This window comes from Vidua macroura, chromosome 3 (genome assembly GCF_024509145.1).
Source record: "Vidua macroura isolate BioBank_ID:100142 chromosome 3, ASM2450914v1, whole genome shotgun sequence".
NCBI classification, from domain to species: domain Eukaryota; kingdom Metazoa; phylum Chordata; class Aves; order Passeriformes; family Viduidae; genus Vidua; species Vidua macroura.
In genome coordinates this window covers 50929142-50947482 of record NC_071573.1, presented here as the reverse complement: position 1 = coordinate 50947482, position 18341 = coordinate 50929142, and the positions used below count along the sequence as shown (strand labels likewise).

Sequence of the window (18341 nt, the reverse complement as noted above, 5' to 3'; positions counted from 1 at the left end):
GATGCCCCATTGTTGGAAGTGTCCAAGGCCAGGTTGGATGGGGTTTTGAGGAACCTGATGTTGTTCAATAGGATAAGAGGAACAGGAGGGCATCTAGTGGAAAGGAATCTTGCTGGTATGTAAAGTTACCTATTTTTAATGCTTAGATGTTCTTAAACTGTGGTGACTGATATATGTCAGTGCATTATGCAAGCTTTTGGTTAAATTTTAAGGTTTCAAGTTCAAGAACTGAAAAGTTAGGAAATTTCAGTGGGAAAGTTGACCCTGCAACTTGTGTAATACAACTCATATGTGACATACTATCAAATAATTACGCATGTGATTGTGTTATTGGAAATTAATAGCCCTCTCATCAGTAAGGCTAAATAACTGTGAAGGGAGTCAGGCTTTGATCCATCTCAGTAGCCCTGCATACCTGAGGTTGTGATGATACAGCTTAATGGAAACTTCAAATATTTTCTGGGAGTTTGTAGTTGAGTTACTAGAAACAGTCCAAAAGCAAAGATTTGTATTCTTTGTGTTAAGAATGACAGGGCTTTGTAGCAAAATACTGAACACTGGAGGGTTTTAGTTTGAAATATAATAAATTTTAGTTTGAAATAATATTTGGTTTTTATTCTTAAAACTTGGTGTTAAATAGATTTATTTTGATTACAGCATGTTACTGTGCTTAGTCAGATGTTTTACATTGCATATTCGGTCATGTCATCATTATAAACCAATTAAAAATTAGAGCAGAAAAGTAAGGCAACAACTTTCATGCTTATTCTGTGTTTTGTCTCTTAGACACAGTCCAAAGAGCACCATGGTGGATTTTCTCCAAGTAACTAAGCCATCAAATACAACAGTAGTACTTTTTTTAAACACCCTATTTGATATGCTGGATATACAGACTACCTATATATATATATATTGAACTAAAAGCAGTGGAAGGGGGTAAGGAAAGATTTTTCTTACTTCTGTTAAAAAAAGCAGACTAAGAAATGTTGGGTTTGATTTATTTTCAGTAGCAACCACCCATGTGGTTTTTCTTCAGAAGACTTAATTTTCAGTGGTTGTTATAACCTGAATATGGCTGAATCCTTTCAGTCTGGTTTTAAAATTGTGGAACATGCTTAAAATAAAAGTGAATCAGTCAGAGATAAAAGGTTTCTCTGGAGACTATAGAGGGGCAAAAAATGAAATTTATGTCCCCAAAGGCCGAAGAACTTATGGCAGTCCAGCAATGCAATCACCAAGAGAGCTAACAAGCAATTGCTTGGAAAGCCAATGACACCAATGCTTAAGGAACTAAAAGAGAACCTTCATAGACTTGGAATGTTTCATGCTTTCATGAGCTATGAAGAGCTGTTATTGTACTGGACTTAGGACAAATGTTTGTGCTGCCAGTAGAGTGGTCTAAGAGAAATCAGCTACCTGTGGAGATCCTATAGAGAAACAAGTTTTGATTTTTTTAAAAGACTTCTGCAGGCTGTGGGTTTGTGTGGAGAGTGTGGGGTGGCAGTGCAGAAAGACAAGATGTACTTTTTAGTGGTGTGACACTCAGCCTCAGATCCGAGAGAGGACCTGGGTAAAAAATATACTTTGGTTTTGGTGGTAAATTATTATTATAACACAAAGGCCAAAGAGCTCTAGTAACTATTTGATGTATTTATAATAAAAACTTTTTAAAAGTGACTGTTGGTGTTACTTAAAGATTGCATGTAATACCTTCCGATTGAAATATATACCTTTGCCTTTCTAAAAACATACTCATTTATTATAATTTTTCTAAATACATGGAGCTCAAGAATTAAGATTGATTGTGCAGACTCAGTTCTGTGCATGGAGTGTTGTAATTAGCAATTAAAATCTGCTGTCTTTCTGCCAAGCAGTACGTAGCTCCTCAGGAAGCCCTATTTCCCGACAGCTGGACAGCAGTAAAGAACAGCTCCCTGAATTGAAAATAATTTTTCCAGTTTTCTATGATGTTTTCTTTGAAACACAAGTTTTCTAGAAAATGGTGTCTTGAGAATCTTTGTGAGCTCTTGGCTGCTATTAGCTATATTTGTCTTTTGCCTCCTTAAATATGATAGTGTAGGCCTGGCACAGCTTTTGTTTTTGACAGTGATTGAAGTGATTAAGGATAAGTCATGCAACAGAAATATATTTTCTTAAGTCGGTGTTTCAGCTCTGTTCCCTACTCAGCCATGGTAGGAAACATTCCTTTTTGCTTCACTGTTTCTGTGTACATGCATTTTGCGCCACACTAAATACTCATTTTATTTGGCTGGCAGTCACAGCATAGATCTTTTATATAAAAAGAACAGGAGAAGAAGCAGCAAACGGAATGTTGCACTTGCTCTAAGTAGTTACAGCATCCCTTCAGCGAGGCAGAGGCAAGCTACCAGAAAACTGCCTATTTTCCTCAGGCAAGAGTATTCTGAATTAGAGTAATGGCTTGAACGTGTGCATCCAGGAGCTCAACGGCTAAATAACAGCATGGAGCCTTTGTAGTTCTAACTGTTTCGGAAATAATTGTCTGTACAGAGTAGGCTGTATAAACAAAGCCTAGCTTCTGTGAATCTTCCTGCTGTCTTAAGTTGAGAAGTGGTTGTTGCTGTAGCAATTTGCTGGCATTATTCATGTTTTATTTTCCTGAGGCTGGAAGGAAGACTGAACATCTCCGCAAAATTTGAGCTGCAGGGAGCTTTGCCCAAGAAAAAAAACCTGCAGCAGTGAAATGATTGCCTGTGTTGCTTGTGTTGATCCCACTGACTTGTAGTCTAGAATTTATCTGTCTGGAAGAGAAATCCCAGCAAATGTACCAGGCATACATCTAAGTGGCCTAAAGTGTTGTTGTGTGAAGATAATTAGGTACCAGGACCATTGCAGCTGTCTCAATGTAATGCTTAACTTGGCTTTTCAGCCAAGTCAAGCTCCTGCGGCAGACTCTGGTGTTGACACAGTTCTCCCACATTCAGTTCAGGGTGCTGAGTCAGGAGATGAAACCCATGTGGCAATGAACGTTTTCTTAGTAAAAAAGATTGTGCTACTTCATTATTTTATTTAGAATCTGACTCTTTCGGAAAACTCTGCAGCTTCTATAGCCAATTATAGCTATAAAATTTTACCCCATGTTCCTTTGCATGGAGTACTAAGTGCCTTAGACTGTTAGCATTAAATAATACTTCTTTCCCCCTGCCCCTCCTCTCTTCTTGTGTTTTGAGCATCTTTATTTTTACTCATTCTCTGGTGCAAGGTTTGATAAGATCTCACCAAAGGCAGTTGTCAGGGCTTGTGCAGAGCAGTTTCTTGGGAGTTGTCCTGTGAAACTAAACCACAATGGGCATGAAACACTTTCAATGTTTCATGTAGTCTAAAACTACTTGTCTGTTTGTGCAAATGTACTTCTATTATGGCTGACTGTAAGAGGAAAATAGCCACTAAATCAATAGGCTGGGTTGAAATTGTCCTGTTTGTCTTATTGTGATGAGTGCTCATTTATTCTCTCCCGAATGAGGTAATTGAACAAAGTTACTCTTGCAACTCCTAGGAAGAAGATTCTTCCTAGACGCAAAAGGATGAAACTGAAGATGCTTTAAAGCCATTATGGGATGAAGGCCAGGACTTCACTTAGTTCAGCAGAGATACAGTGATTCTGAGTTTAATTGAAAGCAGAGGAGGGGAAATCTTGGATAATGGATTTCTCTTAAGCTTTATTGTAGATGTCTTTTAATGGGGATGAGTAGTGAGGGAATTGTAATTTGTGTGGCTGGCTAGTAACCTGGAATCCAGTGAGAGATGCTGTACTGTTGGCTGAAGCTCTGTAGAAAGAAAGTGATTGGAGGTACCCAGAAGGTCAGGGGGATGTTAAATGTATTCTAAAAGTAATGCACTGGGAGAGTTGTGTTGTAGTCTCACTTGTATAGTTGTGTAAGGTGGCAGTGCAGAGTAACCAAAGAAAGAAGGCTTTGAAGGAGAACAGTTCTATTTTTGAACTTTCTTATGCTTAAAAAGTTCATATCACTTCATTTGTTAAGTGTCTTATGCCTCTTGCAGCTGCACTTGTGTTTGTGTGTGTAAAATGCTTAAGTGCCCTAGTTTTAGAGTGTGCCTGCAGCTGCACACGCAGCAGAGAGACATTATTAAAGCAAAAATCTGAATTCCCTCCCTGTGGAAAAATGCAGTTCTAAAACCTCATTTGTTTTCTTGGTCTAAACCTCACCTGGCAAGGGCAAGGCACAGCATTCAGATGTCGATGAAGATAACACGTTTGTTCTTACAAAGGGCACACTGAGATTGCATCTGAAAATGCTGTGCGTGTGTGGGGATGTCCCACAGGGCAACAGAAACACTTGGTTGCTGTAGATAGGAATTAATTACTGTGACACAGAAAAAGAGTAGTGCCTTGCTTTTTAATGATCAGTATGCTGCCATGTATGAAGGAATTCTTCACCATGAGGATGGTAAAGCACTGGAACAGGTGGCCCAGGAAGTTGTGGATGCCCCATTGTTGGAAGTGTCCAAGGCCAGGTTGGATGGGGCTTTGAGCAACCTGATCGCTGGTGGACGGTGTTCCTGTCCTTAGTAGGGGGGTTTGGAACTAGATGATCTTTAAGGTCCCTTCCAACCCAAACCATTCTATGATTCATCCTGTGATTCTGTAGTGGCAGAGGAACCACTGTTATGGGCCTACTCTGTGAAGTCACTGGGATGGTAACTATGAACTTCAGTGCACATGGAGCTAAGTCAGAAGAGTTGAAAGCATAGAGGAAAGCATGGGTATGCACTGAGTTCAGCAGGGATGTTGTGACTTTATATGTCAGTGGGGTGGCAAGAAGAAAGCACTATGTTGTCTGAAAAGCTCTATGTTGGCCGGAGTATCCTAAATTAATCAATAGATATTGTTCGTTTTGCAGCACACTCATTTAAATTAAAAATATGTTTTGCATCAAAAGAATGTTTCATTTTATTTTACTTTGGTGGGGAGAAGTGATTAGTCCTCTTGTCTTTGAGACCAAAGAGATTGCATTGTTTTCAAAAATTACTATTTCTCAAGATCAAATTGCTTAATGGAGCAATGTATAGCAAAGTATCCATTTTCCCCTTTTCTCCATGCCCACGCTCACTTTACTGCAGTTGCTATCTCACTAATACTCACAGGCTGCCATATGCTTTGATCATTGTGCCCTCTGAGCGAGGATATCAAATAATGGGATACTCAAGTTGCTTTCTGCAGTTCAAGCAATCTCACCTTGGAATTGGTGCGAATATAGAAAGCAGGCTGGTCTGTGCCTAATTCTCCATTTCTCAGCAGTAGGTGTAAGCTTCATTGTGACTTGGAAGTACTCACAGGAATTACCTCATAGTTTGGAGAATGATCTCTGGTTGAAGTCCAGAAGAGTTTTTCTTCTATAAAATTGTACAGGTGCTTCATTTCATAATCTCTGAGGTGACCTTCCATGTACAGCTACTGCAGCAATACACTGACACTGATCCTGGGTATGGGAATCTCTCTGACATCCTGGTAGCAAATGCTGCTTGCAGCAGTGAGAAATAGGAGGAGGAGAAGCAGCTGGTACTCTTGCACCTTGGCTGAAGGTGTTTGCCCTTGTGTAATAGTCTCACAAATAAATCACTGCATCTTGCACATTGCCTGCTTTTGGTGTTCAGAGAGCTCATGCCCTAAGACAGGCTGCACAGCACAAATTGCTGGCTGTCTGGAACTGAGGTTGTCCTGCATGCCCCCAGGCAGTGGCGTTTCAGCTTTCATTTTGGTGATGTGTAATTAAAAATCTTCCATTTATGTGTCTCATCTGTGTTTGGGTGAGCTTGCTAGCCTTCTGGTCAGCTGCAGAACTGGCTTCATAGCACAGGCTTTTTCAGCAGAAAACCTTTTTTCCTGGGATCCTTTCATGTTAATATCCTTGTTTTATATTGCAGTGAGATAATGAAATATTATTATCCAGAGGGTATGAGTGTCAACTTTTTTAAAAATGCTGTTACAGACACTGTGTTTCTTTTATCATCCTTAAAAGATTATAACTCTCCCTACAAAGGCATTTGGTTTGGTATCTTCTACATTATTTAATATTTTAGGATACAGTGCTTTTTAAAGCGGACATAGTCAGCCAAAAGTAATATTTTATAAATACGCATCTCCCAATGGAGCAGTTATGCATGTTTAATCTTTTAAAAAAAAAAGAAAGCTGACACTTTGCCTATAGCCAGTTGCACCATCCAGATTTATGTCTGTGGATTGTTTCTAAATAAATGTATTTATGCTTCTGGCTTTAATGTTTTACAGTTGAGTGCTAAATAGCTGTGTTTATCTCTCTAGTCTATATGATGAAAACAATGGCAACTTTTATGCCATTCCATGAGTAGTAAACACTAATGCTGGTCAATTTTCACTCTGCTTTGCTCAGCCAGGACTTTAGAGATGAGGAACATTGGTAACAGTGCTTTGTTTGGCAACTCTAATGGTAGACTTCTATGATAAGTGCCAGAGCAAGAAGAACTGAGACGGTCACTGCAGCTTGGTGTCATATAATTTATTTATATTTGCAAACCAGACTGGTAAGTTCCACACTGTTGGAAGTACAAAAAGATTACTAAAGCATTGAGCTTTTAAGAATTGAAAATACTTTAATATAAACTTAATTAATAGGTATGTTTAAATAAGGCATGAACTTTGCTTTCATGTTTCAGTGAATAGAAACGAAACAGGTATTCTGTCACTTTTCTGACTCAAACCTCCAACTTGCAAATGTACTTTTTAAGTACTGCTGTTTAGACTGTAGAAAAACAGGCATTTTCCATTTGCTAATGATGGAAATTTCAAAAAGTTTTTATCTGAAGTTGTGAAGACTTGTATTACCTGTGTTAAAAATAGCAAACCAGTCTATAGTCTGGAAGTACTCTTGCTTCACCTTAGTTCCTTTAGAAATCACTTCAACCTACTTCCCTTAACAAGAGAATCTGAGTATTGACATCTAACCAAAATTAGGTACATGTCTCTGTTGTTTAAAAACAGAAATCTAGATTTTAGTTTTAAGACGCTGGAGTGCATTAGATCCAAGACTTCTGCAGAATTCTTGCAGTTCTTTCTGCCTCACTGCTATAGTAGTTGGCAAAACCATGAAAATCTCCTGAAATAATTTTCAAGATCAGTGCTGTTAATTAGAACAAAAATTTGTTACAAAAAGATTTTGATGGTATAGCCCTACCCATCTTGCCAAGAGTTTTCTGAAGAATTTAAATTAAGAAGCCTGAAAGAGTTGTTTTTGATGTGTTTCTATTTTTTTCTGAAATGGTAGCTCTGTTAGAGAAATCTTTCTAGTGTCTCTTTTGAGCCTGGTGTTCAGTGCATTCTAGAGGGCTTAGGGATTTTTGAGTGGAATAGAATGTGGACAGTACATGTGTAAAGTTTCCAAGCTGATGCTTCAGTTCTATTCCTATTTGTATGCCCTTCCCCAAAGGATAAACCTGAAAGAAGGGCAGTCAGTGCACCATCAGTGGCTTGGTTTCCCCATTGCCTAGAAAGCTTACATGTCTTGTGAGCAAGCTTCTGCAAAAAGCGTGCTGATGCTGTGCTCTCCTTGTCCCTCCTGCAACCTATTGCTAAGTGCTACAGTCCTCCAATCTCCAGAGATATTTCCCTTGTTTCCCATCCTGTTTCTCTAAAAAAATAGTAGGATCTGAGCTCACCTCCAGTGCTGCTCTGAGCCTGACTCTTTAACTGGTCACTGAACCTTCCCAGAAGGGCCAGGAAGCTCCTTGTCCATAGTAAGTGTTAGCAAAGGTTTCTTAGTGTGCCTTTTTGTTCCTGTCCTCAGCTACTGCTCAGGGAGCATCTGCCAACTACCAGGGCAGCATATCTGCTACACAGGAACGGCTCTGCAGCAAGGGCTTTAAAGGATGAAGGTTGCTTCAGAATGGTCTGTGGATAGGAGCTGACTGCTCTCAGGCTGCTTGCACTTTGGAAGCCAGCAGCAACACACAAGGTACCATTTATTACTTCCTGTACTGAAGGGAAGTTTTAAGTTTTTGCAGAAGGGGAGAATCAGCATTTTATACTGATAAAATGCCAATGCTTAGTTTCTGGGCTCCTGCATGGTTTAAGTGTCAGAGTAAATGTCTTAAACACAGCTCTTCTGTGCCATTTGTACAAATGGATTTTGGTGATGAGAGGAGATGGTTTGGTTTTGTGTACCAGCTGTTGCATTTGGGTCTCCAATCCATTTTCAAGCCTCTCAGCAGGGTCACATTGTAGCAAGTGTTAATTTAAGGTGAGAATTTCTCTCCTTTCTTGTTTTGAAGGGTTTGACTTTGGTAATGGTTATGTTTGCGTGCATAGGGGTTTACAGAAGCAAAGCCGGTGCTGGTGGCAGTGCGATTTCTGTTCACTCAAGGTACTGTTTTATAATAATCTTATGAAAAGTGTAACAGGCCCTGAACAAGATTAGGGCTCCAGTGTGCTTATGCTGTGACAGCAAGGAGTAAGCATTGACTTAGCGTTCAGCTCAGACACAGATGGTAGAAGCAGCAGCATAAGAAATTTGGTCTGTCCAATGTTCAGTACAGTGCAGAAGCGCTGGAAAATATTGTCTCCAGCTGTGCTGGAACAGGTTTCCAGGCCAACACTCACCCCACTCTCTTCTTGAGGGGAAATTTCAGAGTCAGTATTGACAAGTGGATTTTGAAAACTAGCATCTAACAAGTGAGTTTTTAAATGGGATTCTTTACAACATATCCTCTCCAACAACTCTAAAGAAGAGAGCGGATCACAATTTTGTCCTGACTTACTCTAAAGATTTTAATATTAAACATCCAGATGCTTGGTTTTTTTTTTTTACCTTTTTATCTATCAGCTGTACTGCATGCATCTTGGTAATTTTTGGCCAGCCATAGAGCTTTGAGACCTATTTATCTTTGGAAAGATTGCTGTCCTTTGTTCCCAAGCTTACAATTTTAAAATACAAGTAAGAAATAAGCATGGGGTGCAAGTATGGAATGAGCACATTACTTAACTCTAAAACAATAAATTGCATTAAAATATTATGTAGTATATTGTTTGTCTAAATATATATAGATACTATTGATAACACAAGGAATGTGAAATTCTAAAGACTTGCAAAATATATTTTTACTGTAAATATGGAGAGTAGTTTTTGCATGTCTTATTCATAAACTATGGATGTAAGAAGAGGCAAAAGTCACAAGTAGTGGAAAAGCTTTAATTTGTGTTGAACTCTGCTTTCCCATGTAGTCAGCCCCTGGATCATGGTTCACAGGAATTTGCTTGTACAATAAACAACCCAGTTTTGTTATAAAGAAACTCTTTAGTCTTAAAGTTCAGTGATGTTGCCTTAGAACAGAACAGCTAGTTGCTGAATGGTCAGATGTTTATTCTGAGCCAGCTACTCAGGATTTTGGTCTTAATGTGTTTCTGAATTAATAAATAATAAGTTCTAATAAATTCTGTCAGCTCTGACCTATGTCTGCACTTTCAGCACACTCTACCTACTACAGCAATACCTCTGACTTGACTGACATGCTAGCTAGCCACTGTTCCCAGTGTCTAGACAAAACTGTCTAGACTAGCACCAATTCTTTATTATTACTTATACAAACTTAGAATACTCTGTTCTCTGCTTAGTTCTGGGTAATTCAAACTATGCATTTTTTACATTGTGCATGTCAGGTGTGACATGCTACATAAATAAGCAAGTGAATTTAAGAGTGGGAGTTTTATTCAGATTTTTTTTTTTGAGCAGTGTTCATAAGGAAGTAGTTGGAGGTAGCAGGATTAGGTGCTAAGGAGTAAAGAATATATCAGTTCCCAGTTAGCTCTGTTTTAAGTTTCCCAGTTTAATGCTGAATTTCCTGTGCTATGTATTGGAAGCACTTTTTTACTGAGGTATGAGTTTGTTCCAGCTGTCATTTCTGAAGCCTTCCCTATCTCACACACCCCTGGCACACTCTGACAGCTAAAAAAAGTAGCTGTTCAGTCATACCAGGGGGATTAGATGACAAGTGACAGGTAAAGAATAGCTAGATTGTCTTCTTTTTTCCCTGTAATCCCTCCTCCTCTGATTTAGCTGTTTCTTTTTTTCTCATGGCTGCTTCTCAGTAACTTCTCTCTCGCTTGTAGAAATAGAACAGGAAACTGGAGGGTGGTCTTTCCCCCTTGGTGCTCAGAGCACCCTGTACAGAGGTGTACCTGCACTGTCATGGCTGTCTGCAGGCCTGGGGCTCTCCTGTGCTTGTGTTCTCATCCACAGCTGTGCAGCCCTTGTGCAGCTCCTCTTTCCAGACCCATGCTAGGATGCAGTTCTGGTGCGGGCTGCTGTGCGCACTCTGACCTTGACACAGGTCTCAGCAGCACTTCTTGCTTGTGGTCCCCAAGTGCCCCTTCACACTGCATTTAATCTCTTGAGGCTTACACTCCTGGGGGTAGAGACCTTCTGGAAATAGAACTGCCTCTGTCTTCTGAGGCTGATTCCCTTCTTCCATGGAACAGAGCTTAAGCATCTTCTTTCCAGCTCCTCAGCCTTGCTGTGGGGCCTTTGGTTTGCCATTCACCTCACTGGGAATAGCTGGTTCACACCATGCAAACATGTTCATGATGTGCCAGTCTGAAAAACAAGTTTCTGCACAGCTCTTGTGTTTTTAAAAAAGCCTGTCAAAATGCCAGTGTGATGCTTTGCCTCTCAATGTTTGACATTCAGTGTTTTTTCCAGGGTCTGGGTGAATGTTCTTTCTGCTTTCCAGCACATCCTCCCAGAGGTTCTAATTCTCTTGAATTCTATTCCCCTTGACTATTTTGCCTTGTCTTCCAGGCCAGATTTCTGTGACCATATTTCTTACCTGACATGTAAAGAAGCACTAAAAGCTTACAGTTTTCCTCCTTTCTCAGTATTTTACGAGCCTTTTCCTTGACTTTGAATATTTTTAATATAAACTTTCTCTTTGTACTTGTTTTGCTTCCCACTGCTAACAGTTCCTACTTCTGCTCACACAGGCCTCCTGTGGACAAGCTGGAGATAACTGGTTTTGTTAGTTCAAGAGGAACACCTTAGACTGTAAGGTTATTAAAGGCATTTTTATCTGACAGATGCTGATCATGGAACAGCTCTTTCAAAGTAGTTCTGGCTATCATAAAGTGTTTTTTTTTTTCCATTTTGGGAAATAAACTTTGGTACTGGTATTTGGTACAGAGATTATCAACTGCTCTAGGAATTTACAGTAATTATAATGGCCGTATGAGACATGGGGTGAGCTGACATCCTATGAAATTGCTTGTCAGTCCTTCTAGAGCTTGTACTTATCCTGGTAATCAATAGAAGTATTGATTCAACCTGTCTGATTGGGAACACATAGATATATTGAAACTGATCAGAGATTTCTAAATAGATTTCATTTCCATTACAAAACTGTTCTTTTAGCAGCAATCTGCCAGCTTTGTACTTGTCTTGGTTCAAAGCAAAGCTAAAAGCTGAGCCTGAAGAGGTCTTCCCTAGCACTTGTCATCCTTATGGATCTCTTTCAGCTCTGCCCCTGGTATATATGTTGAATTCTGTGCTGCAACTGGTGTTACTTGAAAGCTCAGCATTTACAAATGCATATTATTCAGAAATACATATCTCTTTTCTTGCCTTTCTCCTGCCACTATTTTTCCCCTCTTTCCACACAGAGAAGCTGAGGTACAGCTTTCTGTTTGGTGCTGTGCCATATAGTAATATGGCAGAGCTGAGAGAGACAGCTGTGCTTCACAGAAAATTATCCATCTGTAACTCTTCTTTATGCAGCTTTTATTCCCTTATGTAAAGCTAGTGGTTCAAGATAAACAGCAGAGCAAATATTAGGTAGTAAAATGATATCTCTTCTGGCATTTGTCAGGTATAGAAACTGGTGTTGTCAATATTTAGGTGTGGATTTTAGATGTTTAGTTGTCTGATTAATCTGTTTGTATCCTAGAGCAAGAGGTATTTTATGTGGGAGCACACCTACACTGGTTGCTAAATACTTGTGCCAATTCTTATTTGATATCCAGCATCGTTAAAATTCATGGTGTGCCATCTGTTCTTTTCATCACTTGTCATATGAGTGGTCATATGAATGTGTATTCAAACCATGTCAAAAAATATTCCAAGGAAATGTTAGACAAGGAGATATGGGGAAAAAAGTATTACTTTGTGTACCTAGGCTTTTTTGCAAGTGTATTTTCTGGCTGTCATTTAAACCACAGTTTTGAAGTTAATGGAGTGTTGCATAATCCCGTTGTGCAATGTTTGAAGCAAATAACGCACATACTCAGTATGAAAGATGCAAAGAAATTTGTGCTGACACTATTAGAACATCAGTGTACTCACTAGCTCTTAGAAACAGTATTTTTACTATTTTATGACAGTTTCTTCTTCTATATAATGCCCTAGGCCAGGCTGAAGGGAATTGTGATGTAACTAGAGGGACTTTTTCTGGGAATGTTCTAAATAGTTGATTCATGCAGGAGAAAAGCTTATTTTACTAGTACCTTAACTTTGAGCAGGAGATAAGATATAGAGAGTTTAGAATCACAGAAATGTTAAGGTTGGAAAAGACCTCTAAAATGATATCCGACTGTTAAACTAACGCTGCCATGTTCACCAGTAAACCATAGCCCTGGGTGCCACATCCCCAAGTTTTTGAACACTTCCAGAGATAGTGATTCCACCACTTCCCTGGGCAGCCTGTTCCAATGCCTGACTACTCTTTTGGGAAGAATTGTTTCCTAATATCCAGTCTAAAACTTCCCTTGTGCAACTTGAGGCCGTTTCGTCCTTGTGGTGTTTCTTCTTGTTCTGTGAGAAGCAGCTGACCTCCACCTGGATACAAGCTCCTTTCAGGCAGTTATGGAGAGTGCTGTGATTCCCCCTGAGCCTCCCTTTCTCCAAGTTAAACACCTCCAGCTCCCTCCCCTGCTCCGCATAGCACTTGTGTTCTGGACACTGCACCAACTCTCTTGGCTTTCTCTGGACTTGTTCCAGCACCAGGTATGGATTTTCATAAAGGTAGATACTTTCAAGCCTGGTGGTGCAAGAGTTCAGTGGTGCTCCAATTATCTTGCCAAAAATCAGTCCATCTACCCATAGGTCACACTAATCTTTTATATGAGGCCTTTAAAATGGCAAATACTAAAATCTTGTGTTGGGCTGCCTTTAAGGTGCTACCGTTCTTACTGTCATTTGGAATCAGTATTTGTTAAGTTGAACAGCGATTATTTGCATTGACTGCAAGAGACTTAATACAGGCATCAAGAAGAGTCTTGCACAATTAAGTTTTCACACATTTTTTTGGTGAGACTGATTTTTTGAACATTGTTCTTGGCAAAACGTTGCTGTTGAAAATGAAACATTTGATAACAGTATTTTTCTATTTCCCTCATCCACCTTCCCCCTGCAAAAAAGGTACAGTACATGTAACATGAAGGTTCTTCCTGCTACCTTTTACCCTCTGTGTTAATCGTGAAACATGCCTGTGGAAGGAGGTAAGCAAGGAAACAAAGGTCATGAGGCCATGATGGGAATGAACTCACTGAGGTACTAAGTGCTGAGTGTGTATTGTTAAAGCTGACATGCATAAGAAATTGCATGTTATGAATTGCATTGCATGAATTGGAGACTTCTGAGGAAAATTTGTTTTAATTATGTTTTCTAAAGTGGATCTAATACAGTAATGCCTGTTTAGCTGTTAAATCCGGAGTAATCAGGGTTTTTTTTCCAACTTTCATTTCTAGTAATATTTTTGTTCAAATAAATTAGTGTCTTTCATCCCCTAAACTTTATTTATAACTGTCTTTTTATCCTTGCTTGCAAATACTTTCAAGCTGTTTTTGGAAGGCTTCTTAGAATTCTTACAGTCTGCCTTTAGGCTATTCCCAGATTGGTGTGTTCTGGACTCCAACACTCCTATAGTGGAACTGCTGGATACAAAGATGAGTAGTAAGATGAAAAAATCATGGCATCTAATTTCTCGGCTGGTTTTTCAGTTACAGATAGATGCTCAGCTAAGGATATGGTTTTGATTGTAATAATAGTAATGAATCTTCTGGGGTTTTTTTTCTTTATAAAGGGTTGTTGAAAGGACATTCAGAGCTCCAGAATTAGATCTTGTTCTAGGCTGATAGGGCCCGATCAAAAGTCTGTTTCAAATAATGGGAATATCTCCTCAGTTAGATTTCATTCAGATAATTAATAGTCCTCTCTTCAGTCCTGCATTATGGATGTGCAATTTGTAAAGAAGTTTTTACCAGTATCTTGTACCATACCTTTAGAAACCTGGGATCTGCAAGTCATCTTATAAGTCTTATTAAAACACATTGTTAAAATGAAATCTTCTCATGGCTCTTTCCTCAGCTTGAATTGGGAACTTGTATTGTGGCTTAAATGCTTTCTGTGTAGCCTTCTTCTATGCAAAATTATGTAGAATGGCATTAAGGTGAAATCTTGGAACAGTCTGATTTTAAAGGGAATCCAGCAATATTTAAATTTCAATGTAATAAGGTGAGTGACCTATTACCAAGTAAAATAGTTAATTGATATCTTCTTTTCTTCCTTATTTTAGCAACTGAAGGTTCTGAAACACAAGATAAGAAAATTACTTCAGGACAAAGCAATGCTGGAAATAAACCAGGTACACCATTCTACATGCTCTGTGTTTTAAGGCTGTTTGCCTCAATGGTGCATGGAAAACAGCTGTTGTCACAGGAACTTCTAAAGTTTGTTGCTTTTCTACCTCACTGTTTCAGACAAAACTGGTATTGGTGACTGTTCATGTTTAGATAGGTTGGAATATGTGATGATTTGCAAAGAAGCAAAACTGGAAAAATTTACTTATAGAATAGCTTAGGGAATGAGAGTTGGGAAGTGAAAAAAGACAACAGAAGCCACTGTATTTGCATTTGTGCTTGAATGAGAATTTTGTGCTGTAGGCAAAGATTTGCAGATTTTAAGAATGTGCCTCTGTTCAGGCATTTCCTCACTTACCACAAGGCATACCGTATTTTGTAACATGCTCTATGCTGTGGGCAGATGTTTCTCATTACTTCACCATACCTCATGGGTACATTGTGTGGATTTAGTTCACTGTTCGCTTACACAGCCGAAAATGTATGTGCTAAAAAGCTTAGTATAGTCCTTGGTGTCATGGGTCTGTTCCACTTGCATGCTTAGACCAAGATCCAGAAGAGGACTTTGATATCTAAATTCTGCTTTCAGATCACACCTGGAATGCTCTGCCAGGCACGCTGGGTCCTGCACAAAGCACAGGGATCACGGCTGCTCTGATTCAATCACATAGGCAGTGGGAAAAGGAGGAGAAAACAAAGACACTCTTTCCACAGCTCTTTGTGGTGGACAGCATTCAATACTTGCTTTATTCTACAATAGTTTAATCCAGTTTTCATTTCTCAGGAGGGCATCCTATCTATTCCAATGTTCCCTTCATCTATGCTGGTGTGTAGAAGGAATCCAAAATTCTTGGGGCTGGAATGAGGGAAGGCAGAGTGGAGCTGATAGTATGAGCCACAAAAACTGGTTATATTTACAAAGTATGTATGACAATTGATAATTTAGGAACTTAATTTCTACTAATATAAATTTTGCTTAGGAGTTTGTCGAGCCTTAGTTCTACAGAAGATTTGTAAAAATTGTTTTTTGCTGTTGTTACTCTCATTAGGGATAAAAACCTATTGATGTTTCAATGCTGAATTTCTGCAAAATATTGTTCACAGCTTCTAAGCTTTCAAAATTACCTATTAAAATGAATTTTGAACACACACTAAATGTTCTAAAAATATGAACATATACTGTTTTCATATGTAATTTAGAGGCTTAATTTCCAGCATCAGGTACAAAATTAAGTTCTCCTATTGAAGAGAAATTGGCTTCAGATTGCAGAGCTATGGCTTATTTATTCTCCCAACATCCCTATCATACAAATGCTTATTTCTGTGCCTGTTACATAAGTGAAGGGAAATAGATTGTTGAGTGTGAGTTCCCACATACTGCAGCATAACCAGACTGCAACTTCCAAAGCAGCATGTGGGTCTTCCTGTCTTCCTGGAGTGTTGTCTCTTAGGCTTTGCATATGCCCAATTGGCAATTATTTCTCTAAAAAATGAGAAATTCTTGCAGGATTCGTTGCAGCTGACATGTTTTCCATTTCCTTTCACAGTAACTTAAAGCTTACGGTCTGATGAGGAATATGAGCAAAAGAGAGTACAAAATATTTTGTTTGTCCTGGTATTCCTACCAAATAAGAAGAAATGCCAATCCCCCAGGTATTTGCCTGGTGGGTTTTTAATGAATAGTGACATGAGAAATAAAATGGGGAGCAGTCCCAGTGAGCTCGCTTGTTTTGCCACAGTTTGAAACCATTGATGCTCGGCACTGGGGGCACCAACGGAACATGTGGATTCAGAATGCAAATGTTGGAGTTTGAGGTTGTAGCCAAACTATGAAGGATAATTTTGAAAACTTAAAGAAGACATTTTAATTATTAGTGTAAGTCTTGCACTGATAATATGTGCTCCAGTTTCTAGCAGACCAAATGCAATGATGGTCTGCTACAAAGGTGTTATCCTCATCTTTGTCCTAATATTGATTTAGCTCTTTGTGATCCCAAATGTATGCAAAATCACTTGTTACTGAAGACACACACTGTGCATAGCCTGCAACTTAATGTGAATTCTTTAGGATTGTTCTAACATCCTGGGGTGTTGGGGGAGGGACTGTTCTTGTGTGAACACTATCAGGTGTGTGATATGGAAAAAATAATTGGATATCTTCAAACAGAGTGGCAGAGGGCAACTTTAAAAATTTATTTTATTCCTTCATTGCTTATAATTAGGAAGTCGTAAGGGAGGCTTTTTCAGTTTGCCTGTCCATGTAACTCTGCTGCCTCTTTGAAGAATTGTTGCCTCTCTTCGATAGGGACATCTCTCTTCTCAAGAAAGGGAAAAAAAACCCCAACTGGAAGGATATTCTGAAAGAAGCAGGTTTCTACATTTTTCCCCAGTGCCTCATCATTTTCTGTCAACTCAATGTTACATTGACTTTGCTGACATCCCTTGAAGGGAATCCTTGTTTTCCAGGGGAAATGTGTATTATTCCACAAGCCCTAATTACTCATGCCACAGAAATTCATGTTTTGTGAACCTTGTGTGCCTGTCACCAGGGAGAAGGAATATTATTACCCTTTTGACCTGTGTCTGCATGCTAAAGGGACTGCGTGTGAGTCAGTGCACTGCTGAACATCATCCAAACGCAGATGTACACCATGCAGTGGGCAAATCTCTGCCATGCCATGACTGAGCAAAGTGTCATAAATAGCGGCACTGTGGGCTAGTCAGCCATCATTGAAGTTTTGACCTGCAACTGGGTGATGAATTACCTTTGTCTTTGCTGCTGACTTTTTCACTTGTTGCACCTTTCACTGGTGCTTTTGTCTTTGAAGGTTCTCCCTGCCAACTGTGCAATGGGTTTTCTCCTTGCAGCTGTTACTTTGCACTGCTATTAACACTCTTAATTGGGACTCTAGTCTGACAGTTGTTGAGATAATAGTTTTTCACTGATTAGAGTTCAAGAGTAATTAAAGTGTACTTAGCTGTTGGTGAACTGGTTCACCCAAGAAATCCTGTCATGCTTATACAGAAACTTCTGTTAGAGGATGAAATGCACATTTATTATGGTTTTTTTTTTTAATCTAATTCAAATAACTATTCAAAATTAATCTAGCATAGCCTCACTTCAGGGACTTATTTTGCAAATATCTTTAACCTCAGTTTTATGACCCATTGTATTGTTTGCTAATAACTTTTTTCATAGGTATGCATCCCATACACAAGTAGGCTGACTCTACATGTTTTTACAAGTTGCTTACATGTGTATTAACACTGAATAGTGAAAAGGCTCTGTTGTCTTGTGCACTTTCATGGTAACAGTATTTGAATAGGTCTTTGTCTTAAAAAACTTAAAAACTGAGTTCCCCTCAATACCAAGATAAATCAGACCATTTATTTATACCCAGAACTTGTTGGTTTTTCTGTGGGCTTTTTGTTTACTTTGTTCTTATGCAAAGCAGATTTTTGTCAGTGCTACTAAAAAAACCCCATAATATTAAGAGCTTTCCAGGTTTAACAGAGCAGGCTGAGTAGGAAATTAGTTTTGGCAGCATGCTGAGATGAATTGCTAACTTGGATTTTGTTCCCTTTGTCTGGAACAGCTCCATTGCTGAGACTGGAAGTTGAATGCTAACTGTTCAGCACTTTGTTGTCTTCCAGAATCATCATTGAGCAAGTGATGTTTTCCAACCAA

The 18341-nt window shown here is 39.1% G+C and overlaps 1 protein-coding gene across 5 annotated transcripts in view; it reads left to right on the top strand.

The window, feature by feature from the left end:
• MAP7 (microtubule associated protein 7) overlaps positions 1 to 18341 on the top strand; it is a 108764-nt gene that overhangs the window by 46478 nt on the left and 43945 nt on the right. For all 5 annotated transcript variants that reach the window (XM_053972527.1, XM_053972526.1, XM_053972524.1 and 2 more), the window contains exon 2: positions 14590 to 14658. In XM_053972527.1, coding sequence (XP_053828502.1) covers positions 14590 to 14658 — 69 coding nt within the window. The remainder of the gene's footprint in view (positions 1 to 14589; positions 14659 to 18341) is intronic.